Source organism: Rhopalosiphum padi, chromosome 2 (genome assembly GCF_020882245.1).
Source record: "Rhopalosiphum padi isolate XX-2018 chromosome 2, ASM2088224v1, whole genome shotgun sequence".
Lineage (NCBI taxonomy): Eukaryota > Metazoa > Arthropoda > Insecta > Hemiptera > Aphididae > Rhopalosiphum > Rhopalosiphum padi.
Window position 1 is genome coordinate 40199193 of NC_083598.1, and position 26699 is coordinate 40225891.

At 25.2% G+C, this 26699-nt stretch overlaps 3 protein-coding genes across 5 annotated transcripts; 2 read left to right on the forward strand and 1 right to left on the reverse strand.

Annotated features, from left to right (window-relative positions):
• Positions 1 to 3073: 3073 nt before the first annotated feature.
• On the forward strand, positions 3074 to 10229 carry LOC132923190 (dehydrogenase/reductase SDR family protein 7-like). Of its 3 annotated transcripts, none has more exons than XR_009661121.1 (7): positions 3074 to 3475; positions 4074 to 4217; positions 4281 to 4500; positions 4581 to 4665; positions 5588 to 5748; positions 5840 to 6134; positions 9961 to 10229. XR_009661121.1 is itself a non-coding variant. In XM_060987037.1 (6 exons), exons 1-6 carry the CDS (start codon positions 3347 to 3349, stop codon positions 6040 to 6042), a joined length of 942 nt encoding a protein of 313 aa, XP_060843020.1. In that variant the 5' UTR covers positions 3074 to 3346; the 3' UTR covers positions 6043 to 9223. The 3 variants fall into 3 exon arrangements, 1 of the variants encoding a protein (XP_060843020.1); XR_009661120.1 differs by lacking the exon at positions 9961 to 10229 and adding an exon at positions 8172 to 9223; XM_060987037.1 differs by lacking the exon at positions 9961 to 10229 and having other exon boundaries at positions 5840 to 9223.
• LOC132923192 (transmembrane protein 11, mitochondrial) lies at positions 9793 to 12053 on the reverse strand. The gene is made up of 3 exons (XM_060987040.1): positions 11746 to 12053; positions 11389 to 11609; positions 9793 to 10993 (listed from the first exon to the last, which is right to left on the reverse strand). The coding sequence occupies exons 1-3, from the start codon at positions 11757 to 11759 to the stop codon at positions 10713 to 10715; spliced, it is 516 nt and encodes a 171-aa protein (XP_060843023.1). The 5' UTR covers positions 11760 to 12053; the 3' UTR covers positions 9793 to 10712.
• Positions 12054 to 23223: 11170 nt separating this feature from the next.
• On the forward strand, positions 23224 to 25705 carry LOC132918881 (uncharacterized). The gene is made up of 6 exons (XM_060980218.1): positions 23224 to 23411; positions 23500 to 23654; positions 23745 to 23948; positions 24021 to 24225; positions 25219 to 25367; positions 25454 to 25705. Exons 1-6 carry the CDS (start codon positions 23303 to 23305, stop codon positions 25517 to 25519), a joined length of 888 nt encoding a protein of 295 aa, XP_060836201.1. The 5' UTR covers positions 23224 to 23302; the 3' UTR covers positions 25520 to 25705.
• The last annotated feature ends 994 nt before the right edge of the window (positions 25706 to 26699 follow it).

Sequence of the window (26699 nt, forward strand, 5' to 3'; positions counted from 1 at the left end):
TATACTATATTGTATATACAAATTATATAACTATTAATAAATTAATGATCCTATTAGAACTAAATAAACCCTACATGTGTGCATTAAAAAATACCTATATAAGAGTTTTTATAAATTAGTATTAATAATGGAACTAATATATGATCTGAAACCATATTTGGTCATTTCCATAAAGTATTTAACTTTTAATCTATTTATAAATCAAGCAAATAATGCTATTTGAATATAATACAACTATGTAATTTCCTGTTATACATAATTATAACAACATTGCATAAAATATGTAAATCGTCACCATGTACCTAACAATATTTGATATATTATTTTTATATATTCAATTGAAGGACATTATAAAATATCATTGATCGTTATTAAAAAAAAAAATTGGCTATCTATGCTTCTAGGGTAAGCTGCAAGGTATAGAAGAACTGATTTTCCTGAGTGACTAATCATAATTTTATAAGTTAAAACAGAAAGATATACGAGTATAAGTGAGTAAAATGGTACATAACAATATTTTACAAAAAGTCTGAAATTCACATATATTAGTATTTATTAATAAATTAATATTTATGCGTGTATAGTGTATTCAATTCTAAATTTCTAAATGTAAATAAATTATTGTTAAATGTTAATAATTCAATATTAGTAGGTAACTCAAAAAATTAAAAACAATAATTCAAATAATCGTTATAAATGTTATAACATCAGATGATCTGTCATAAAGTGCACACAAATTATAAATAAAATAAATAAATTATAACATTTAAATCTTTTTAAGTGTAATTATTTTGACAAAAGTACATACTGAGCTGAGCTGTGAATGTCCATGGTGCCGTCTATTTATTAAGGAGCAAATCATTGGCAACCTAATTCACATATCGTTTTGGCGTCGCACGATCTTGTGAGTATATAGTAGTGTAAATGATTATTTTATTTTCTAGTGCAATTAACGACATTATTATCAGCAATTACTAACTGGGACCTAGGTACCTACTTCATTTTCTCAGAAATCTAAATCGTCTTGAAGATTGTTCTTAGAATAATCAGCTAGAATTTAAAATGTCTTCTGCCCTCGAGATTCCGAAATATTCCATTATACCTAGTCACTATTTAGTATTTACATAAAACAAATATAAATTATTATTATTATTTCACAATTAAACCTTGTGTTTTGCCACAGTATTTTATCAAAACTTACTGCGTCGCTTTGCAACACTAGAGAAGTGGAAAACTAAATCAATTTACCTATATAAGAATTATTACTTAGCGCTATTAATATAATCTTTAAATATTTTCAAGTTTCTTTGAGTAATTAGATAAAGTCTTGTGATTTTATAACATACTCGTACCGTTCAACACACATCTTTTCTTTTTTTTGTTTATCCAATAATTGATTCAAACATTATAGATATGTATATTTACAGTAACACTGGTCACAAATATATTTAATAAAATAAAAACTATCAAATTCCAGACCACATTCTTTTAATAAGTACATTATTCATACATTCACTACCTACATTGTTTAGGTATTTCTTATTATGCCATTTAAGTATAAAATACAATTTCGGCGTAAATAAATTTTAAAGATAAAATATAATAGAATTAATTGTTAATAAATAATAACTAACACAAGTACTGAAGAGCCAGGTAATTAAAATTAAAATTTAATTAAATATGATGAAATGGTGATAAATTTACAATCGCAATTCCAAATTTTCCAACCACATTCCAGTTTCGGTTCCACTTTGGGTAGTCAAAAAGATGAAAATGAATTTAGTTTTGGGACAAGTGCCTATGCACAATGCAGTATGCAGCGTACATTTATAATATTAATATTTATTATACGCACATATAAACAATAAGTATATAAGGGGTATATATAATATGTATATACTGTGAAAGTAAGTATACACGTATGTAATTTTCGTCGATTTTCATAATTTAGTGAAAAAATTTTATTAGCATGAAATGATGAATACTAGAGTCTAGAATACTCAAGTCTTGAATTTGGTTTTTATTCATTCTTTTATATTTTAATATTGCGACTATGACTGGTTCTTTATATAACTGTTGTAATTCTATATTACTCCTTATTTCATATTTTGTGTGATATTATTTATTTTTGGCCCAAATATTTTTCTTAATATTTTTCTTTCAAAAATTGCTATTTTGTCTTCGGCTCCTTTAGTTTTTGGCCATGTTTCACACGTATACAAGATAATAATTACCTTGCATAATGTAATTTTCGATTTAATTGATACCTGTTTTGATATGAGTATACTCGTTACTCTGTAACAGCATTTATTATTGCTGCAGTTGTTCTTATTTTAATTTCATCATGGTTATTATTTTTTATATTTATTGTAACACCCAGATATTTAAAATTATGTACTCTTTCAAATATATACCTAGTTTTAAACTTCTAAATTTTCCCCGTGATTTCCTCGTCTAGATATTATAGGTACCATAATTTAGTCTTTGCTTATTCGTTTATTTGTAATCCGATGTATAGTGCATACTGCATAGTATATAATATTATATATATATGAAAATATGAGATTTGAGTAATAGTGTACCTATTATGTACAATGTATACCTATCAACAGTTATTAAAATTTTCAGGATCTTTAAGTTTTATATTTTTATACTTTCGAATAACACTATAATACAGTTACTAGTACAATACTATTGTCTTATTTGTACCTAATTATTATTGTTTGGTTGCATACGACGAAAAAAGTTTGTTTTGTTACGCCGCGATGGTAACGTTTAACTCATAATGATCATCGAACATCGCGTGCGGTGAATGCCGAATGGTAAGCACGATTCCACCATTCGGGGATTCGTGCGTCGGGCAATAGGGACGGTTAAAATGGTTAAATATCAAATAATAGTGAACATATTCATATATGTTGTTAATATAGAAATACGATAATAATTTAATAATATTTCTAAATATTATTATTATGGCACCGTTCAATGTAGTTCAGTATTATGTTATTTTGGGGATTTACACGTACGTCGGTCGTCACTGCGCGGGTGCAATCTGAACATTCTGTGAACGTTAACGGTTAACCACACTGTACAAGCGTTGTAATGTATTAGTAATCACTGGTTGTCGTTATCAGTTCGATTGCTCTTATCCGAGAAGTAAATAAAAAATTAAATACAAATTTCAAATTAAATTTATCCCCTGTAGGTAATTTAGTTGTTTGCAGACATTACGTTTAAACTAGTTTCATTCTAGATCGATTTTGAAACTCGACGTCGACAAGGTTCGCACTTGAAGACATTTATTATTTTATAGCTATAAACGATTAATATCAAAAACGCCATTGCAATGTCCGACGCTCACGCCAATCCGATTGCCTGGCAGTACGTTTGTTGTTCTCTGCCAATCTTAATACCGATGTCAGTTTACGTTCTTAAAAAGTGTTTCAACAACAGATATCGCACACTCAACTCAAAGGTAAGCCCAAACGTGTTTACTATGTGTTTTGTCGTACCAGCGAATGTCTATGACCTTTATACGACCCTAGCTTTTCGGTATTGGACTTTGTACGCTGGTATAGATTTATTTTTTCAATCTTCTAGATTTTTTATTTGAATAATTTTCGAACAATAATTTGTAGCTTATTATTATTTCTGCAGTATATCAGCCATATATTACAACAGTGTAATGTATTTTTTCCATCCACTACATTTATGGAAGATACGCATGACACTATGTGCTTGTTACCTATGAAGATTAAGCTGTATAAGTACAGAAGTCGGAAATAAAAATTAATGCTATTAATAATATAATTTAGTTACAAAGTCTGATCTTATTAAGTATTACAAAGGTTGTATTTTAAACCAGAATTGTACAGCATCATCCCATTTCATATTATACTATATCAAATATATTTAAGTTATAACTGAATAATTTTAAGTATCTACTGCTCATATGGTAATCATATTATGAATCAAACTAGTTTGTTGAACTGAATTAAATCTTACTTAATTACCTACCTTAACACTAATCATTTTTAGAAATATCTTTTAATAATCATAAACTATGTTGTTAGGTTGTACTTATTACAGGTGCCAGTTCTGGATTGGGTGAGACATTAGCGCATGAATTTTATTCCCATGGCTGTGCACTAATTTTAACGGGACGTAGCAGCAATGAATTAGAACGAGTCAAAAATGATTTATTAAGCCGAAGTGATGTAATTGAAAAGTTTTATTATTTTAACATATTTTCCTATTAACAAGTTTAATCATTCTTATAGATTAAGAATGTTAACAAACCATGTATTCTCGTCTTGGATCTTATTGACCAATCAACAATAGAAGTAGTTAGTCAAAAAGTTTTAGGAGTTTTTGGCCGTGTAGATATTCTCATCAACAATGCTGGCATCAGCTATAGGGGTAGAGCCGAAGCAACAATGGCTGAAGTCGATTACAAAGTAATGTTGGTCAATTATTTTGGCCAAGTTGCTTTAACTAAAGGTAAATATAAAAATATAAATTTATTTTTCTCTATTTCTAGTATTTAAGTTGTAATAACTATTATTAATATTTTATTTTAGCCATATTGCCCAGTATGATTCACCACAAAAGTGGACATATAATAGCAATTAGTAGTGTACAAGGAAAAATTGCTGTTCCATTTAGGTAATATAATATTTTTTTAAATTACAATACATAACTACCTAGCATTAATTCTCGTTCATCAATTTACAAATTATAAAAATATTTGATATTACTTTAATGTACTTATATTCCATTGGCTTTAATTATAATATTATAATTATCCATATTCACCTAACTACAAGATATTTAAATTGTTCAAAATTTAAAATAAAAAATTGTAGTATCAATTGAAAATTGAATAATTCAAATAAAATCATACTCAAAATGTTTAAATTAAAATCAAAAATGAATGTTGGTTACAAATTAAAATTGTTATTTATTTTATTATTTATTTCCAATAAGTAAAGATAAATTTAGCCTATCGATATTATTTTAAGATTTAAAACTAAATTTTGTATATAAAAATTTATAATATGTTTTTTTTAATTGTTTTTTAAGAGTATGTACAATAAGTAAATTTAAGGGAAAATAAACAATGACAAGGTGGTAAGGAGAAAGATCTCACAGTAGAGCTAAATGAACATGAATTTAACATAAGTTAGATAACATTGAGTAGATCTTTTGACCATTTTTATTAGAGACATCTGTTTGGACACTACTGCTGGATTAACAAAAACAGCGGTTCACATAAAAATGCATTTTTACTTATTGAAAAATTAAAAAATTATTTTTTTTTAAATTATATTATTAAAAAATGAATAACCTTATTGTACTTCATCGTAAACTGAATAAAAATAAAATATCTAATAGGTTTATTCGGATTTAATCTGTTATTACTTAGTTTTATCTAACGTTTTATTATTTACGATAGTAACTATATACAAATACATATAAGTACGTATAGGTTAATATAGCCGGATTATTGAGATTCTACTATATTTTTTTTATTTTTTCTGAATGGTTTACAAATATTAAATCAATTTTATGTTTGTATTATTTTTAGATCAGCATATACTGCATCTAAACATGCTTTACAAGCATTCTTTGATACTCTCAGAGCTGAAATATCACATCATAAGGTAAAAGTAACCGTTGTAAGCCCTGGGTACATTCAAACAAATTTGTCGTTGAATGCATTAACTGGATCTGGATCAAAATATGGTGGTGGGTATTTTCAATACATATTAATTTTTAATTAAAATTTTTTATAATATATTATTATTAATTATATATAAATATATTATATTATTTGTAGTTATGGATGAATCCACAATGTCTGGATACTCGGCTGAATATGTTGCTCAACGAATAGTAGATGCTGTTGTTAACGATGAACAAGAAGTCATCATTGCTCCATTTTATGCTCGTTTAGCAATTGGCCTACGTTATGTATGGCCACGATTTTATTTTTGGATTATGAAATGTAGGGCTGACCGGCAAGCTAGTCAGAAAATGTAGGATTCAAGGATTCCCCGCCATCAGACGGACGAGCGTCGGCTACAGCCCGTTATCGTCGGCATACGGGAATCTCACATTTGACAAACAGCCAGGTCAGTCAACTAGATTTCTAGAAATTAGCTGTTAATTATTATGTTTGAGTACTTATAATTTTGTATTTTTGAATATAAATACCTAGTTGTTAGTGATGCACAGTTTCACATAAATTATTTATTTAATTTGTATATCTTATATTTGTACAATTTTTACTTATTAAAAACAAAATGCCATAATTGAATTATTCAGATAAGTATAATTGTACAAAACTGCCCTAAAAGAAACAAATTAATACCATAATTTGTGAATTATTTAGTATGATCAATATTGATGTAACAAGTGACATAAATCTGATTCTATTTCAAGTTACCAGAATACTAATTGGTATTAATTAAAAGTAAAGCTTGGAGTAATATTAAACAAAAGTATGATAATTTAATTTATTATTTTTTGCTATTAGCATGTGATAATATATGTGTTTCATAATAATTTACCATTAAAAAGAAAACTAAATATTATGGATAAATGTCAATTGTCATTAATTAAAAATCAATATGTCAACATTTGAAAAAAACGTACAAAATAAATTTCTATTTAATATAAATTCACAGTTTAATTTATTTATAATGCACAATTAAATGTAAAATTGTAATTAATTTTAAAGTACAATTCAATTTTGTTAAATCCCTATTATATTTCTTTATCAATTTTTGAATCAAACTATTTTAATTACTTATTTAATAATAAATAAATGTACCCACTTATCTATCAAAATCATTGTTTACATTATTATAAGTTGTAATTCATAAAATGTCATTAAATGATTTACCTGTCGATCATTTATAAATAAAAATATCAATACGAGACTTCTTCATTAATATTGGTTATTTAAAATATTTTGTTTTTGCACTTTAATATTTTGCATTGGGAGTTGTGAAGTATTTTTGGTCAATCTTGTATACAATTAATATAAGTATTTATTGCACTATTGTTGATAATTGAAAATGTTAAAGTTTTGAAAATAATTTTACCAGTAATAATTTATTAGTATTTTCACAAACTAATTGTTTAAGCTTGAAAATTAAATGATAAAAATGAGCTTTTAATTTAAAACTAAAATAGGGTTAAGACACCATTGGTCTTTTAAATATTTACTGTGCATCACTAACAAAGATAGATAATTGATAACTCATAGTCAGTGGTGACGTGGAATAGCTTTTCATGAAGTATCGGCTGTGTTGATAAAAAAAAAAAAAAAGGATAACATATAAATATAGCCATAGAGAGGAATACCAAATTTCTGCGGGTAGGCAATAGTTGGCTATATTTACAATTATGAGGATGTCTTATTAACAGTGGCGCCCACTGGGAGGGTCAGGGGTGTCAACTGACACCCCTCAGAGAATTGGTAGGTGACTAGTGTTGTGTGAATTGTGAACTAGGATGAATATTTGTATATATAATTTTATTTTTAGTATCTTTGTTAGTAAGAAAAAACCAAAAACACTTAAAAATAAGAGCTATACTATGCCTAAACTCAGATTTTACTGGTGGGGGGGGGTATCTCGAAATATATATTTTCGACATCCTTTTGAAAAATCTACTGTGCGCCACTGCTTATTAACATGTTTTGTCTTCATTTTATAAGAGCAAACCACAGTAAATTTATGTTCATTTAGCTTTGTTTATTTTAATATTATAATGAATTTATTTATTATTGGACTTAAAATATCTAAAAAAACATTTCCAAGACTAAAGAAACCTTTAAGTTAAATAACATATAAATTTGATCTTAATACTAAAACTAAGTTAAATAGAATACTGTGTTACATAATTTTTAAAGAAAGACAACACATACTGATGAGACGTTCTCTTAAGTTGGAAAAAAATGTAGATACATTAAGGTACACTTAATCAAAAAATTTAAATTATATATGCTTCATAGATGTATAAAGTTCACGTCACCACTACTCACGATCACTGCTACCATTAGTGTAGTATGAAATTTTTTAAAATTATATTATTATTGTACATTCCTTAAACACTATTACATCTTAGGTTTACATAAATTTAAATTTTAAATATTGTTTTAGGTTTAGAGTTTATTAATTACCACCAATTTTTTTCACACAAAATGTATTGCAAATAATAAGTTTAATTATATTATAATTTAAATGATCTCCTTTTTTTCATAAAATAATTTTTTTTATTGTTGATACATTTTTGTTGCTTAAAATGGTGCTTGTTTGTTACACATTTTGTGTTCTTTTTTATTACATTTTTTGACAATATTTATATAAACTTTTACCACATTTTTGTTTTTTATATAATTAATCACTAATAATTTACATATAAATTTGAATGACAACAGCGTATCGACAATTACATTTTAGAAATCTCATATAGCTCATACATATATTATAAGTAGTTCTTCTGATTTCTGTCAATTATTTATGTATACTTAATAGTGAGTTGTTGATATAGTTAAACCTTATGTACTGTTAAATATTTTTAGTTATTTTTAGAATAACGTTTCTTTAGCCAGTTAATATTAGATTGTAAACTTAAATGATTAAGAAACTATACCATTGTAGACAATAACTCAATGTGTGCAAATATTTATGAGGATAAATTTAGATGTTTATTGTTGTTTTTTTTTTTTTTTAATTATTTGTAGCCTTCATAAATGTAGATATATTATAATGGTAAACAAATTATTGAAACCTACAAAGAAAACTAGTGTACATTCTCATGTAATTGTTACGCTTAACATATCTTACAAATTCTTGTCTAGTTTTAATGTTTAAAAAAATATTAATTGACAAACAACTCTTTGATAGAATAAAACAAATTATATATTATGTGTATAAATGTAGGTTATTTTATTATGTTTTACTATTGTCCATGTTGCTTATTTTGAAAATATCAAGCACATATACTATACATGTAACTTTAAAACGTCCATTGTTCTTGACATCAAACATTCATTGTTATAAAAAAAGTTTATGTTTTAACGAAAGCTACACAAACACTAAATTTAATTAAATATAGAATGCAATTTATTATGATATACAATTTTTAATATTGTTTTGTTTTCTAAACATTATAATCTTATAACAATAAATCACATACAATATTTTATGCAGATTGTAAAATGTTAAGAAATTTATTTTGTGATATTTTTTCAGTCTATTCATAAATGGTTAAATAAGTCTGTAAAAAAAAAAAAAAAACAAACGATGGAATTCGTAATTTTGATCAATGATAGTTAGACAATATATAGCAACATAATATTGTGTTTCTACTTCCACGAGGGAGTAGTATTAAAGTATATATAGTATGTTAAATTCATAAAAAATAACCTTATCTCAATAGATTTTAAAATATTATGTTCTATTTATACTTTGGCATGCTACGTTCACCCTAAACCATAGAACGATTATAGGTAGTTTTTAGATATTAGTTGAACCTTTTAGAACAACCTTATATTAGATCGAAATTTAAATTTATTTGTTGCCTTTAAAATGAAACCTAATTAAATACAAATATCTTTATTTTAAAATATTCTACAATTGAATAAAATTGTTTTTGTTTTTCTAAGTTTCTAACTATTAAACATTTGATAATTCATGTTTTTTTTTTTTTAATCACAATAAAGATCTTTTGAATAACAAAGAAATATAATTTTACTACCGCATTAATTAACAATAAAAATAAATAAATTATCAATTTATATATTTTATCACGTCACAAATATAAAACATTACTGTTTTGTTTTTATTTTAATGGCAATTTTTAGCATGATCTAATATTGTTAGTAATTTATAGACAATATTTAACATGACTAAATCATGTGTGCTAAAACATTTTACACCTATTTAGATGCCTGAGATATATCCGTTCACTCGTCCATAAACATCAAGTGTATAAAGAAGTTATTTCCACAAATATAAAGATTTTAATTATTTAACTTATTATACATAATAATAAATTTTAATTTATGAAAAATAATGTTGAGTTTAAATTATTTTTAACAATATAATGATTTATGTAGCAATGAAAATTTATAGTAAGAATTCTAAAAATATAACTTAGCTCAGTGATTAAAATTTAGGATAGTTTAAAATGTTTAAATATCAGGAAAATAGAAATTATACTTTGTCAATTGTCACTATTATTATTTTATATAAAATAAATAATATGACTTAATAATTGTCATTACAATGTTTCTAAAGCCTAATAATCATCGTATTTATTTGAATGTAAAACTTAATGAAAGATGGAAATAAGTATTTAAACTTTGTATAAAATTACATTTCGAGTTCTTAATATGATCTCGCAAAGTAAAGCCGATAATAATTCCAGTGAATAATAAATTTGCATTGAATATTATTCATTAATTCATTTAAAGATGAAATGTATATAGAAAGTATGATGTAACATGGATATATGCTCTACACCCGAGAAGGAAATCTCTTAGTCACTGGCGTTCAACATTATCAGGTACATACAATCATAAGTTGGTAGGTAAATAAAATAAAATCAAGTGTACATATATAAAATACAATTTTAAAATGTGCTGACTGTTCTTGAACCATCACGTTCCCATAAAAATTTGATCTCAATTTAAAAGATTATTTGCAATATTCGTACAGCTTCCATATACAATAAGCAGTTGACACAACTGTTACTGATGTGTGTACAATTTTCCTCTTGGTATCACTGCCACGTTCTATAACCACTGGCAATGATGGGGTGTTGTCTTCCTTTTGGAGCGATTTCAATCTTGGGTCCTTGTGCACCTGATACTTGCAGCATGGATCAAACTGCCATGAGATCATATATAGTCCAGTGCATACAAATGAAGCCATGCACAAGGGGCCATATACAAATGGCTTCGAAGTCCAAAAATAAGCTAATATTTGAGTAAAAAAAAAAAAAAAAAAGTAAAATATATTAAAGTGATAACAAATATATTGTATAAAATATTTAACATACTTAATACAAAAATCCTAGATTACATGTATATTTATCAAGCACTGAAAAATTAATTGTAATAATTTGTTCATTAAAACTATATTATTTACTTATTATGTAAATATATGATTAAAATTGTATTTAATTAATTACACAATATGTTGATTTATATGTTTTAATTAAGATAAAATAAATTTTATTTTTTATAAGTTATGGTTTTTTATTTTACTATCTACACATTGAAAATAACCTTTTCAATTCTGTTTTAATGATACTAAACTGAACTTTTGATTAATTTTAGGAAACCACTACTAATTGTATATAATTCCAAACCTGTTCCTGCAGACAAAGCACTAGATATGATAGCCGTTTGAGAAAGAAAATTTCCAACAGTAATCCATCTCACAGTTTCATCAGCCAGCTGAGTTGGCTCAATAATAATATACTTGTAGCCAGCCTCTAAGGCATTATCCAGTTCCTGTTCAAACATTTCCTGTGAGTTGTCATTGTCATAGACTTCTCTTATTATGGCAGTATCTTCTTGATTTATTATTCTATTTTACAGAACACACACATTCAGTAAATTATTAATTATTATAGTAACAAAGTATGTTGTATTAGTAATTTATTTACTTAGTTCTTATATAATTAAAAAAAAAAATTTTAACTTAGAATAATAATCAAACTTACTCGTAGGATAACATTTTCTGAACACTTGGTGCTCGTTGAAATGTCCCATTCACCGAGTTTAGACTCAAAGTTTATGAAACTCTATCATTTGTGATGTCCGCTAACTGCGTTTAAAATCAAATCGATTATTTACCGATAACCACGTCTTGTACACCACATTTAATTTTAGTACGGTGTACGAACTACGTTCGTCTTTTATCGGCGGGGATGTGTGTTTATTAAACAATGTACCGAACAAAACATTCGCTTCGGTAGAAAAATAAAGAAAGACGGACCGTGAACGTTGAGGACGACATTGAAAAGAAAAATTGCACGTTTGATAAGAAACAACAACTGATATTGTGTGGACCGCGCGCTAGTACATGGAAGAAAAACGACCGTTCGCGGGAAGTAAAATAAAACCTGTTATTCCATGAGGCTAACCGGTATATTTTAATCCCAGTACGCAGAGACTGCGGTATACTTAAATCATAGAGTAATATTACTCTATGACTTAAATCGGTTGATGATGTAGAATGTAGATTGAATATTTATTATTACGCGCCAAAGTTTGGCCATTTGCTCTCTTTCTCTAATTTTACCTTTTTGCTAGACGCTAGTGCTTATTTTTGCCCTTAACGTTCAACTTTTTCAAAACTATTCTGTCGGCCGAGTCTACGTGATATATACTTGTTAATAAAGGTATATGTTGTAATATACCGTATGTGTGTCCTAAAATACCTTGTTCGAGACGAGCCATCATTTAGCAATATAATATATTATATTCAATAGTATAGAAATGGACGTGATTACGATCAAATTGAAAAAAATGTTGCTGTCACGAAACATAGTTTTTCAGGTAGGTTTATTATATGCCTATATATGTGCAGATGAAGAATGTTGAATGTTATAATATTTATAAGTCGCTGAAGTTTTAAATAGTAAATACTATTTCAAATTTACCTTAGATACCTTTCTCGTTTATATTAATTATTAGTTATAAATTTATAATTTATAAAAGTTTGTTGGTTTAATTATAGTACGTTTAGTTACCACGTGCATTTTTCGATTTTTTTTTCTGTTTTTGAAGCATGTATTTCAAATTTTAATCAGTTAAGAACGATGCAATTAGCGCTAAAGTATTATTTTAGCCTTGGGTTTATCCTTCTGAATTTTGATATTTAACGTTTTTACACATGCGCACTGCGCTGTATTTTACTGCCGCAGTGCCGCGTCTATAACAAATTTTTCAATTTTTGTTTAGGTACATATTTTGATGAATTATGAATGATGGTGAAATCATAACACGATCGTCTGCCGCCCAGGTTTACAACATCTGTGACTGAGGCTATAGACTACTTTTCTTATTTTACTGGTAGGTGATGATTACCTCTGAGGTTATACTGGCTACCCGAAGAGTAGTTATGTTTCCCTTAAAGACCCTGAACGGGTTGCCAACCCCCCTCATCACCACAGGTTGGCTATTTTAACACCGAGAGGAGGAATGATATAAATTCCAAAATAATGATTTACGCAAATTCGTTTTTGCACCGTCGTTTTTAATTCGTAGAAATACGTGTTAAAAAAAAAAAAAAATCGCGTGATAGTTAAACTGCAATTGTTTCAGATATTTATTTCTATAACTATTCTCACTGTATCCTAATTATCCTCTAATCATGACCGAACCATCTCAATCTATTCTCCCTCATTCTGACAAAAATGTTACCATACTCCTACTACATTGACTACATTGTCTACATTGATTTATTATTCTATTCCTGCCTAGTTACATCACTTTATAGTATTTTAATTTCTGCTACACTCTCGCTCTTTTTTTTTTTTAATATAAATATTTAATTTATATTTATTCCTATAAATTAAAGCTTCAAAATTGCGCTTAGTTCTCCGCTCCCGTACATCGGTGATCGGTCTTAGATCTGCGCCTGGACTTAAATAACATTGCCTTTTAAGCTCAATTTTTAGATATATTAAAAAATTCAAATATATGCAAAAAATTTCATTCAAACTTCTAAGCATTCAGGAATTAAAAAAATTAGATCGAGCGATAAAAAAAATAAACTGAACTAATCAATAGATTTGAATATATGATAGATAGCATTGATAAATCAACTAAAAATAAATATTAAATTATAAATAACATTATAAGATTTATCACCCAACATTTTAAAACTGATTGTAAGTAAAAATAATAATAACCATATATTTTTGAGATATAAGCTAGTTAACTTCTTCATTGTGTTCCCTGGGTAACTCTAAATGACCTGGGACAGCCCTAGTCATTTGTGTAATTGTGTTATAACTATAATAATGTATAATTAAATATGTATTTTATAAAAACTTTTCCTATATGACTTCTTTTAAAAATAGTTAATAATAATATGTGTATTATATTATTTAAAAATCATTGCCAACTTAATTTGAAAACAACTAAAATAGCTTTGGTCGAAACGGGTATCTGGGCGAAACGGGAAAAGTTGATTTTGGGCGAAACGGGCCGCGCCCTTCGGAAAACTTTCTTAAGGTATACACTATCATACAATGCCTGCAGGTCACTTCCGAGGTATACTGTATAAGTAAGTACCATAATCACGCATGGGTTGTTGACTTGTTGTGTTGACGGACAATGCAGTAAAATATTGATTATAATTTGCAATAAATAATTTATAATGTAGAAATAATTTTAGATAGAGATAATTATCTCATTTTCATTCGAGGAGCGTGTCTCTCGGAATTGTGCCTCAAGTTTAATTTAATCATACTTTTGTTGTCGTTTCCAAACTAATCTTTGATTTTATAAATATATTTTTATTTTGTATAAAAATATTTATTCTTCCTGTTATTCTTACAATATTAAACTTAATATAGTTAATACTATTAAATTGAATATTTCATATAAACATAAATGTTAGATGGAGGTGTACAAATAAGATCCTTTAATTTTAAATATAACAATTTTTTTTCCTAGCCAAAACATATATGTTACGGACTTAAAAGTACGAAACTTAAGGTAAAACTTAAGGTTTACCGCTAATTTATAAGGTAAAAGGTATAGATAGTTAGGTAGGACAATTGGACATAGATATTATAGGTGGTACCTATTATATTAGTAATTAGTGGCACCTTTAGTCTAAGTGACCTAGACCTGAAGTGCTGTAGTAACCAATGACAACCAAAAATAAACAATTTCAATTTTTTGTTTTTCAGGATAACATTTTGTATGTGATTTATTCTTTAGAATTAAAATCCTAATATTATCTTTTCAGGATAAAATGTAACTAATAGACATAGACACACTCATTTATATTTTATGCCTATGATATTCGTCTCTTTTGATCGCAACGAATCTATATTGATTTATTTTAATTGAAATGAGTATATCCGTTTACATTCCAATAAAGAACATAAGTAGGTATTTACATAGTTACACTCATTTTTATATGCATATATTGATGGGTTTATTTATTATTTAATCATTTTTAATCAATAGTGTACATCAATAACCAGTAACCACTATATATCTGTCTTCGATCTTAGGAAAATAAAACATTAATTTTTGTTTCTTGATGACCCTATATAATATTATTGCACAACATAAAAAATATCTTTCTTAAGTATATATATATTCGTTTTAATTATTTATAATTATGTTTATCAAAACAGAATATACTAGAATAAAATTGTAGAATGTTTATGATTTTGATGAATTGCATTTTTTTTCCTTTTAAAGGGCGCATTGCCAAAACATTTAATAAATATTTTTTGTTTGTTATATACATATATTTCCGTGTTCGTTTTTATGTAAAGTTGTTACTTACTAGTTACTACATATAATTAAGCTTTTGTAAATGTAATGTTAAAAAGAAATATAAAGTAACTGTACCATAAATATAAAAATGCCTAAGGTAATATCATGATGAGTGTTTTAATTTACAGGATAAAAGTATTCAGTTTATGATTCGAAGTTTAAAAGATCCAAAAAAGTTCAATTTAGTCAGTAGAACATATTTAGATGCTGATATGATTCAATTTTTGTGTGAACCTTTACTTTCAATTAATACACCGTTAATAAAGTAAATAATTAAATTTAACATTTATTTTTTTATATATATAAAAAATGACAAAATAGTATTATATTAGTTATACACAATTATTAAATTATAACTATTCTATTTTAGAAGTATATGTTTATGCATATGGATGTTATCAAAAAATGATATATTTTACAAAAGAAATGATGTATTATACACTTGTAATAGTTTATTGCGAACACTTGTATTTTTAATAAGAACAAGCGATGCTTTAGTATCTGATTTAATTCAACTATTGGCAATAATAATCAAAAAGTATACAATATTTTTATAACTACACGATTGAGTTAAATATATAATAACATTTAGGGTTGTGAATTGAATGCACTAAAAAACCTTTAAAAAAATGCATTTAAGTTGTCAACAAATGCAATTAAAATTCCAAAAGTTATAGTATAAAATGGTTTTTAATTTAATTGTTATATTTATATTGACATCAATATATTATATGCATAAACATTTATTTATTTAATAAAAAAAAAATGTATAAAAGTTGATTTAATTTTAATTTTGAAGTTGATTGATTCTTTAATAATGCTATATTCACTTGAAACATTTTTTTAAAGGTTTTCAAAGATGTTAAATAACGAAATTTAATTAAAAATACCGGATAACTAACTAAAAAAAGAAAATGTGACCTAAAAAGGTAAAAAATGACCTGAACAATTTAAAACGTCAAAAAATTCAAAATAAGTTTCATAAATGGATTTTTTTTATTATTTAATATCATCATAAATTAACAATATAGGAACAAATAATACAGTTATGATTATCAATTCCTTTTAAGCGTAGCTTATGTTATGGATTGGGAGTATATATTTTAAATTTTTTAAATTTCATAAAATTTAATTCAATAAATAAACGAATAGATGAGTAAATAAAAAAAAAAACAAAAAACAATACAACTAAAACAAGTTATTATCTATACATACATAATAATATAAAGAAATAATTAACAAACAAAAGGAAGTAAGTAATATTAACAATTCAAATTTAAACTAATTCTAAGAATGACCAATTATAAACAATTTGTTTAACACTACCATGATCAGTGGCATAGTCAGGATTTTAAAATAAGGGGAGGGAGTGGCTAAACCTATATAAAATACTAAGAAATATAATCAACAATTAACAATAACAGTTCATTTTTATATTAAGTTGATACAGCCGATCCGGGCCATGGCCCACTGCCCCCCCCCCCACGGCTACATCACTGACCATGGGTGGCCCCCTATTCGGCCAACACTTACTGTTTACTTTTCGGCCAGCACAGTTTTAACAACTTATGAGTTATGATTGTATCCAAAACTATGATTTAAAAAAAAAAAATTATTACCTACCTAATACTTTATAAAAAAATAATAAAATAAAATAATATAAAATAACAAAATGTTACAATATAATACATTATTCGAATAAAAATTAATATAGTATTATAATACCTATACAAAAATAATTATAATAATAAAATAAAATAATCGGCAATACAATAAAATGTTATAATATAATACATTAGTCGAATACAAATATAATAATAATACAATATGCATTCAGAAGTTTTATTTTTTATAATTATATGATATTTGTAACGACATATTTTATTATTTTTATAGTCTTCAATGTAAGCTTCATTTCGTTGATTTTAGGTTAATACCTATATATTTAATAGCAAGGGCGCCCATCTGTCAAAACCTAGGGGGGTGACAATCACAATTATAAGTAAATATTATCATTAGAAAAATTAATTTATTATTCATAGCTAAAATAATAACAATAATTTTACTATTCTAGGGGGGTGACATATCACCCTCTTGCACCCACTAATGGGCTACCTTGGTTAATAGTTATATCAATTAATAAAGAATTATAATTAATACCTTATTAATTTTTATTCGAATAATGTATTATATTATAACATTTTATTGTAACATTTTGTTATTTTATATTATTTTATTTTATCATGTTTTCATAAAGTATTATGGTAGGTAATAATTTAAAAAAAAATCACATTTTTGGATATAATCATAACTCATAAGTTGTTAAAAGAAAACTGTGCTGGCCGAAAAGGGAAAGGTACATTTTGGCCGAAAACGGTGACGCCCCTGACCATATTGTAAATGTATATTTTTTATGTTCATAAGGTATTAAATTAAAATAAGTAGGCCCTAAATAGTCAACAAATGACTGACCAAAAGATTTTTTTGCATATTTAACATCAATATTATAGACTCTATTTTCTTTTTTGTTTTCATTAACAGGACTACTTGTTTTCTTTTATTAAATGTTTAAAAACGAACATAATTACTATTTTTTTGTAAAGTGATCTTACTGGTAACATACCCAAATCTAAATTACTTTTATTTAGACAGGTTCGCACTATATTATTTAGCAACAGTTTTAAAATGCCATCACCTAGTCCACCCCATATACTAATAGACCATATTTATAAATTGATTGATACAAGTCAAAATATATCATACAAATAGTTTGTTTTGGTATCAAGTTGTTGAAATTTGTTGAATGATGATGTATAATTCAAATTATGTATATCTTCTTACAAAGCTTCGTTTCACAATCACAAAAAAATGCACTTTCCTATAAATTCACAGTCCTAAATTAATTCATTAATAACTATAATATTGAATACTATTGTACTTGATTTTAGGGGAGGAACAAACCTTCAAGAAATCTGCAATATACCTCAAGTTTTAACCATTATAAAAATGGTTTTTACTAATTCACAAAATTTACCAGCACATTGTGTTATTAATGTTATTTCTATACTGACGTATTTTCTGGCGTGTCCTTCAATTGAATTAAGTAATAAATTATACAATACGAGCATGTCTATTTCAAAGGCAATTTGTAAAAGTGTCACAGGAAAATGCATCATTGACTCTCGTGTGGTTGACATTGCATCAAATCTTTCTAGTAGTTTGTTAAGGTACTTATAATTTATTTAAAATTAATTAGTAGCGTAAACTATAGTGACATGATGCGTATAATGCCACGAATCCCAAAATATTTTGTCGATATGCGTACATATATAATTTCTAATAGAGGAAATGTAGGTAAACATTATTATTAGATACATCGCATTATTAGATTAGAATTCTGACGAACAACAATCGAACCGAAAGGAGTTAGAAATATTGTTATTATACAAAGTGATTCACTAAGTATGTTCATCACTATTTTTCTTCAAATATACGCATTTTGATTTTTGAAATATACTTATAGATCATATTTTCAATAACTTATATTTGTTGTGTCATTTAAAGAGTTGCATGTGGTGAAATAAATTCTTTTCTTTCAAAATTAGAAAATTAGAAATTCTAATGAGAACCACCCCTTAAAATGTATACTGTAAATTATTAATCCAGTGTGACCATAATTTTAAGCATCTGTCAAAAAAGGAGACCCTTTCTATTTTTATTTTTTTTTTTAAGAATAATTAGGATAGGTACAATAGTTATAAAATTCTTAAATACTACGCTAATAGTTTATATTTTTATAGAATTTTAGTAATTACTAATTAGTAATAATTCATAAAATAGGTACCATTTGAATAATACTTTTTACAAAACATATTATTAGTTATTATAGTAGTATAGAAATATGTATTCATAAAATTCTTTTAATTTATGATTAATAATTTAATAATGATTGTGGATAATGCCTCACTGATATCAAATTGTATTACTAAAATTATAGTCCATAAATAGAAGGTAAGAAATTTATATTTTACCATTTAAGAAATCTTATATGAAACTAAAAAAATAAATATTTAAAATTTGTGTGAATACGTGAAAAAATTGAGGACATTTAAAAAAGGAGACAAAGATTTAAAAAGTGGAATAATTGACTGGTCACCCTTTGTTAAGTATAGAATTTTTATTAAAATATTGATGTATCTAAATTGTATACTTTGTGTACTAGGCAATAAGAATAGTTCATGAAATAAGATAGAAAAATATGAAGATTATGTTGATATGAGATTTAAACTAGATATAATATTAATCTATAATCTATTAACATTTTAAAATTGTCGAAGTATATTAAGTATACTACTATATTTTATATTTTGTGTAAAACCAAAAAAAAATATATAATTATGGTAATAATAATAATGGTTTAGGACTTTTAAGCTTGAATCACCTTGTGTAATGTATTTATTTGTTATTCATTGTTTAATCTACAATTTATAAATTACTAAATACTATAAATTTAATACCTATGTATTGTTTTGTAGATATCTATAAATTATAATAATTGTGATGATCAATAACGTTGTATACATGTTCTGATTATATAGACTTTATTCTACCATAACAAAGAGAGTGTTACTAAATGAAAATTTAAAAAAACATACAGAAATAGCCAAATTATTGAAAAATGTAGCTTGGTATATGATAAAACACATAAGCTTACCATTTGTTCTAGTAAGTACCTAAACATTACTGAATATTTTGGTCAATAGGACGCTAATGTATATAGTATAATATAGATATTAAAATATTAATTTATAATACATAGAAACATTTGAATATAAATATATATTACAAAAGTTATCGAAAAGCAATCAAAAATTTAATAAGTCCGTTCAAAGAAAGTTTATCGACTTCTGCTCGTCAAAATATAGCTAGTCATTATGCAGCGTCAAAAATTATTAGAATTTTATATGAATTAATTGAATATAAGTAATATTGATTATTTTTATTTACCTATACATTAATATATATAAATAACTAAAAATGTGTGTACATATTGATATCTTATTAGAAAAAGATAAAAGGTAGAGATTTATTTTAATATTAAATACAGTTAATTAGTTATATATATATATATATGATATTATCCAAAATTGGCTCGTATATACAGGGTTATTTAAAATGATTCATTTGGTTTTAAATGGTTATATATTTTTAACTTTTTGGTTTAGAATAACAAAACATGAATCATTAAATAAAAAAATAATATTTCAAATTTATGTAATCGTACCAAAATAAATGTTCTACGTGACTTCTCTTGGTCACACGAACAACATCTAATTCATTCCATATATATCCGTCGTAATTGACTGTGTTGATTTTTAGCTCTTTTTTGGTTAATGATAATATAGTGGTACGTTTACAGCGTATCCTTAACATATCCTTAAAATACGTAGTAGCATGGGCATGGCGTAATATAAGATAACCCAGGAAGTCAAGTGCCAAGCAATAAGTATCAGATGATTCATTATGAATAACACTATATATATATAACTGCTTAAACTTTTAATATTTATTTGGATTATACATTATTATTCTATAATCTATTTTCATATATTAATTGTGTATTATTTATCTTTAGTAAAATTGGCATTTCAGCCGAAGAGTTGTTATTTGAGATGCTGTTTTATTTATCATCAGCTTATCTTGAAATAAATCATCATTGGCCTGGTGGTATTGATATGTTTCGCAATCAAATGGTTTGGAGCTTCAAGAATTTTCCCAAAACTCCAAAAGATTTATGTTTTGTTCTAACAAATAGCACAAATACTGATATTAGATATTCTATCATCATTTTTATTTATTTCTATCTTTTAACTTGTTCCAAGTAAGTTTGTATGTAGGTAATATAATATTATAATTATTTATAAGTAATGATATTTTTGAAAAATGCACTTTTTACTATATTAAGTAAAGTTAATTTAAATAAGGACGAAATTGATTCCATATTATACGAGTAATTGTTTATTTTTATTATTTATACTTAGATATTACCTAATATTTGTATGGATCTAACATTTTAGATTAAATGATAATATGATTTTATGTTGGTTAGTAAGTAAATAAATAAATACTCTTAACAAAATTTCATGAAAATTATGTTAAGTTATTTTTTTTAGATTTTTAGTGAAAATTATGTATTAATTTCACGATATTTTTTTTAGTTCGTACTTTTTTATTATAGACAATTTCGTTTCTATTTCATACTTAATGTGTGTCAGTATTTAAATAAAAGGTATTTTTAGAGAAAATATTTGAAAAACAGTATTCTCGTAATTGTATAGGCAGAACAAAATGCAATGTATAATTATTAACTATCTATAAATAATTGTAGCCTTTTTAATAGTTAATAACATTTTATATTTGTCATTATTTAGTTAATATAAACTTATTATTTTTATTGATTCATATAATAACACGTGGTTTTTCGTGTAATCAAGCTATTCCCAAGAATGCATTTTTGTAGTGAAAATAATTTACACCACAATTCTAACCGCGGTACCGTGGCCTGCAAAATTAATTAATCTTAAAGAGTTTTATCAGCGGATGACTTTTTTTCATTAACTATTCTTTCTATGTTATTTACTAAACTGTGAATATATTATACAGTCAAGTATAAAATACAAGAAAGCAGCAATTTATAAGTTGTAGATTTACAATTTTTAAGATAGCAAAGTATTTATTTGAATTTATATATTTATATATAATCCAACTGTTAATGAATCTGTGTATATATTTTTTTAGTGATGAAAAGGAGTCAATATACTTAGAACCAATGTGCGATTACTTATGTTCAATACAGAATGAAATTCCTATTCCTGTTATTAAAGCAATTCTTTTTAATATTTCTGTAAATATTAAATATGTAATTTTTCATTCTACACATTATTAAAAATATGTGTTTATTTCAGATTTGTTTTGTATCCCACCATGCTGTAAATGCAATATCCGGTTTAGAATTTGCTACAAAAAAATTAGTTGAACTTATAAACTCAAAAATTATTGATTCGATTTTTACCCATCACCCTGCATTGTTATATTTTTTGTTCGCTTCAAGTATAATACCAGAAAAAATACAATTACAATTAGTGAGTATAATACATATTTTAATGTTTTCGAAGTTTTCTTAGTTTAATGTATGCCACTACTGTTAGATTAAACAATGGGTCCAGAATTCAGATGAAATTAGTTTGGTTGAGCTGGAGAAATTTTGCTTAAATAATCACAAAGCAAAGTTATGTTTGATGGTAAATTTAACTACAATATTGTCAATATCCATTATCAATAATTGCAAATTATAAAAACTATTGATAATTCTAACTATTATTATAGGATGTGCTTATTAACGATACGAACATCGACAATAATAAACTACATTCAGGATTCAATATTGTTAAGAAAATAATAACTACAGAAAACGAATGTAATGAACACAAAACATTATTAATTATTTGGGATATGTTACCCATATATTTAGGTTCATTCTGTTGTACTAATAATTCAAAAGGAATAGGAGGTAATAAAAAAATAGTTCTATATGATATTGTACAATTGTTATTAATTAATTTAATTAATTTAAATTAAATTATTATTAATACTTCAGCAACAAATTTAACGTTTTTATTGAATTTAACTGAACCGTGTTCTCTTCTTGGGACAAATATTTCCATTAACGAACATCGTAGTATAGTTTATACAATGTCTTCAATCATAAAAATCCATCAATCTACTTTCACTGAACAGTATTCACTGTTATTATCTCTTCTTCAGCATCTCATAACTCTGATTCAATTTTCTAACAGTGATGGTATGTAATTAAAATATAGGTGATAATAAAACATATTATATGGCTTTATATGTCTAATTGAATAATTTCTTCCATAACTTTATTTTAGTTTTAAATACAATTAAGAAGAATAAGAACTTTCTATATGCTCTTGAAAACTTATGCCTCTCAAAAAATAATAATATTTGTTTTCTTGCAATCAATACTGTAATACAATTATGCCAGCTTGAACAGGAAGAAACTAATATGGAGCACAAACTTCTAGTATGATTTATTAAATTTGTTTTATATGCCTATGCTACACTAAAATGACAAAATATACACATCATAATAATGAATTTATATTTGCCCTAGTATTCAATAACATTAAAATGTGAATATATTTTAAACGCCATGACTAGACTATGTCAAAATTGCATAATATCGTCTATTACATTATTTAAAATTATTTTAAAATATTACGAAGAAGGTATTTGTAAATCGGTTGAATTTACTGAAGCACCAAGTGTTGATTTTTTAAAAACCATTTTTATGCAATTAAAAACCATTATATCTCAAGTAAGAATTAAAAAAAAACTATTTTTCAGATTGTTTTAATATTTATATACCAATATTAAAAAATACTTGTAGGGATTGGATTGGGTGTCTGACCAGGCTTGGGAGTGCATAACTACAATACTGTCAACAAAACTTTTAAAACATTTACAGGAACTAACATATCTTAAAATTGAGTTCGCCACCGATCCTTGGCTTAATTTTATACTTGTAAATTCGAAATCCTTTAGTGAAAGATGTTTAGAATTTTTATATATTTGGTTAAAACATTTTGTAATAAGTAAGTACTAAGTGCCAAATAAATATTTTAAAAATAAATTAAATAAAAATTAAAAAGTGGTATTAATTAAAGCAGAATATGAATTACGGGTACCATATTTTAATTTGTGGATATGTAGAAATATGTATTATATTTTCTATATTTTATAACTATAATTTGTATAAGACTATTGTTAATAGCTATTTTATTTAGTTTTTTTCGTAATTTAAAATGTTTAAACTTAAGTACAAATATTTACAGGGTCATGAAAATTATGAAAATGTATAAATTATTTTGTAGTTCAAATTTATACAATTTTCAATTTTAACACTTAGGCATATAAATGGTATACAAATTTCTTCATTTCTTCATTCCTATTTTAAACTGAAATTTAAAAATAAATATTTAACTTAAATTTTAAAGCTACATACATTTTTTTATGAGTTTGAAGTTTAATGACATTATATATTCAATTAATATTAATTTTAAGTTATTTACAGCCAACTGAAATATTCAGTTTGTTCTTTGTTACAAATGTTGATGAATATTTTTATGGTCAGGCAAAAAACTTGAATATGTAATAAAAGATACCTCATAAGTTGTAATTACATAAATTTGAAAATATTTAAAATGCATATGCGTGCGCCTTTTTAAAAATTATTTAATTCACCATTAACCGTACTACTAATTATAATATTCACTTAATATAAATTAATTATAAAATAGTCACACACTGTCAAATTTATAAATGTATACACTATTTCCGCTCAGAATTGTTTTCCTTATGCAATGATATATCATTCATGATATTATGATAATTAAATAATAATAATAATAAGTAAATTAATTATCATTAATTCAATTAAATCCAAATTTATTACTTCCATTTCCATTACAATGACAAAGTTTATTCGAAATACCTAATATACAGTAGAAGGACTTTCCTAGTTTTTTTTTTAACGTGTCCTTTCTAGTAATAGTATTGTATAACATTATAGTACTATATATGTGTAGATGATGAAAATAATTTCACAATACGTGGATCAAAAGTCTTATGCCCAAGTCTCTTCGATAGTACTATAGTTCATATTTCAGTAACATTAGTCAACCAAGTTTATGAAAGAAGTGAATTGATATCAAAAGCTAAATTTATTATACAATTGGTTAGTATTCATAATATATATATCATAAACACGTATCTCATAATATGTTGTGTCATTTATCAGCTCTTATTTTTTGTGAGTTACAGATATTGGAAAACAAATTCTCGTTACCTAATGAACTAGAGGGTAAAATGAACGTATTTTTAAATTAAAACTAATCGATGACTACAATCATTTTAAATATTAATTTTTTGAAACTATTTTTAAAACTCGTAAGAGTTCATTAATATTTTTTTTCATGTATCTATATTATTAAACTTATAGAATTTTCTTTTATGCACGTTTTGTAAGAAATGCTCTTCTGAATTGCAATTAGTAATTACTTATAACCAATGGGCAACATATGGGCAATATATTAATAATTTTTAAATATTTATTTATATGTTATTTATAATAATAAAAATATTTAGTTAATCTATATTTTACAATACATATTTTAATATTTTATTTCTTTTGTACACATATACTTGTATAATTAAATGTATCGTTAAAATATTAAAATCTGTTTAGTTATAATTTATTATATACAAAATATTATGTTTATTTGCTTTATGTATAATACAATAAAATTGAGTGCCTATATCTGGATATAAAAATAAGAATAAGAATTATATTAAATAACCTATAATTTTCTCAAATTTTCAAACATTTAAAATTATTATTTGTAATTGCTTATGTTTAATATTATAATATATATATATTTATATTATTCAATCTATTTTCTATAATTCCTCGTCATTATAAGATTATACATTTATACTTAATTTAAGTACCTATATTATTCTAATATCATAGATTTTTTTTTGGAAAAAATTAGCTCGACTTATACCGTATTTCTATAATAAACAAATAAATTACTTATAATAAATATATAATAATTTAATTATAATATATCATAAAATGTCCATTAGATGACCACGAAGACGGCTGTCTCCAGTTCTGCACTCAAAATCCTTTATCGTTTACAGTGATTTATCGTTGATTTCAAATTTAGAACATCCATTACACTCGACATCTACAAAAGTATAAAACGAAGCGAATTTTATAGTATTTTTATATCTTAATTTCTTGAATATGTTATATGTAGTATTACCTATAACTTTAACTTCTAAATTTTTATTTTATAACAAATAAGTATGATATAGATTAGATTTGGAGTTTTAGAAATTTAGTGGTCCGGTGCATTGAATAAATTACCAACATGGTAAAGCTATAAATTTTATAGTGTAATAATGGTATGCGGTATACGTATTAAATCGTATAAATATAATTCATACAACGTACTATAATTTGTTTAAGTATAATATGTGTTTTTTAAGTAAGAAACGTTCA

What these genes read in the sequence shown, in the direction of transcription:
- LOC132923192 (XM_060987040.1), bottom strand. An exon ending in TGCTTTGTCTGCAGGAACAG is followed by an intron (nt 10,994 to 11,388) that starts GTTTGGAATTAT and finishes CTCAAATATTAG; the next exon opens with CTTATTTTTGGACTTCGAAG.
- LOC132918881 (XM_060980218.1), top strand. Translation starts at nt 23,303, where the DNA reads ATGTCTTCAATCATAAAAATCCATCAATCTACTTTCACTGAACAGTAT. An exon ending in TCAATTTTCTAACAGTGATG is followed by an intron (nt 23,412 to 23,499) that starts GTATGTAATTAA and finishes ACTTTATTTTAG; the next exon opens with TTTTAAATACAATTAAGAAG. An exon ending in GTTAAAACATTTTGTAATAA is followed by an intron (nt 24,226 to 25,218) that starts GTAAGTACTAAG and finishes ATATATGTGTAG; the next exon opens with ATGATGAAAATAATTTCACA.
- LOC132923190 (XM_060987037.1), top strand. Translation starts at nt 3,347, where the DNA reads ATGTCCGACGCTCACGCCAATCCGATTGCCTGGCAGTACGTTTGTTGT. An exon ending in CCAAGTTGCTTTAACTAAAG is followed by an intron (nt 4,501 to 4,580) that starts GTAAATATAAAA and finishes ATTTTATTTTAG; the next exon opens with CCATATTGCCCAGTATGATT. An exon ending in ATCTGGATCAAAATATGGTG is followed by an intron (nt 5,749 to 5,839) that starts GTGGGTATTTTC and finishes TATTATTTGTAG; the next exon opens with TTATGGATGAATCCACAATG.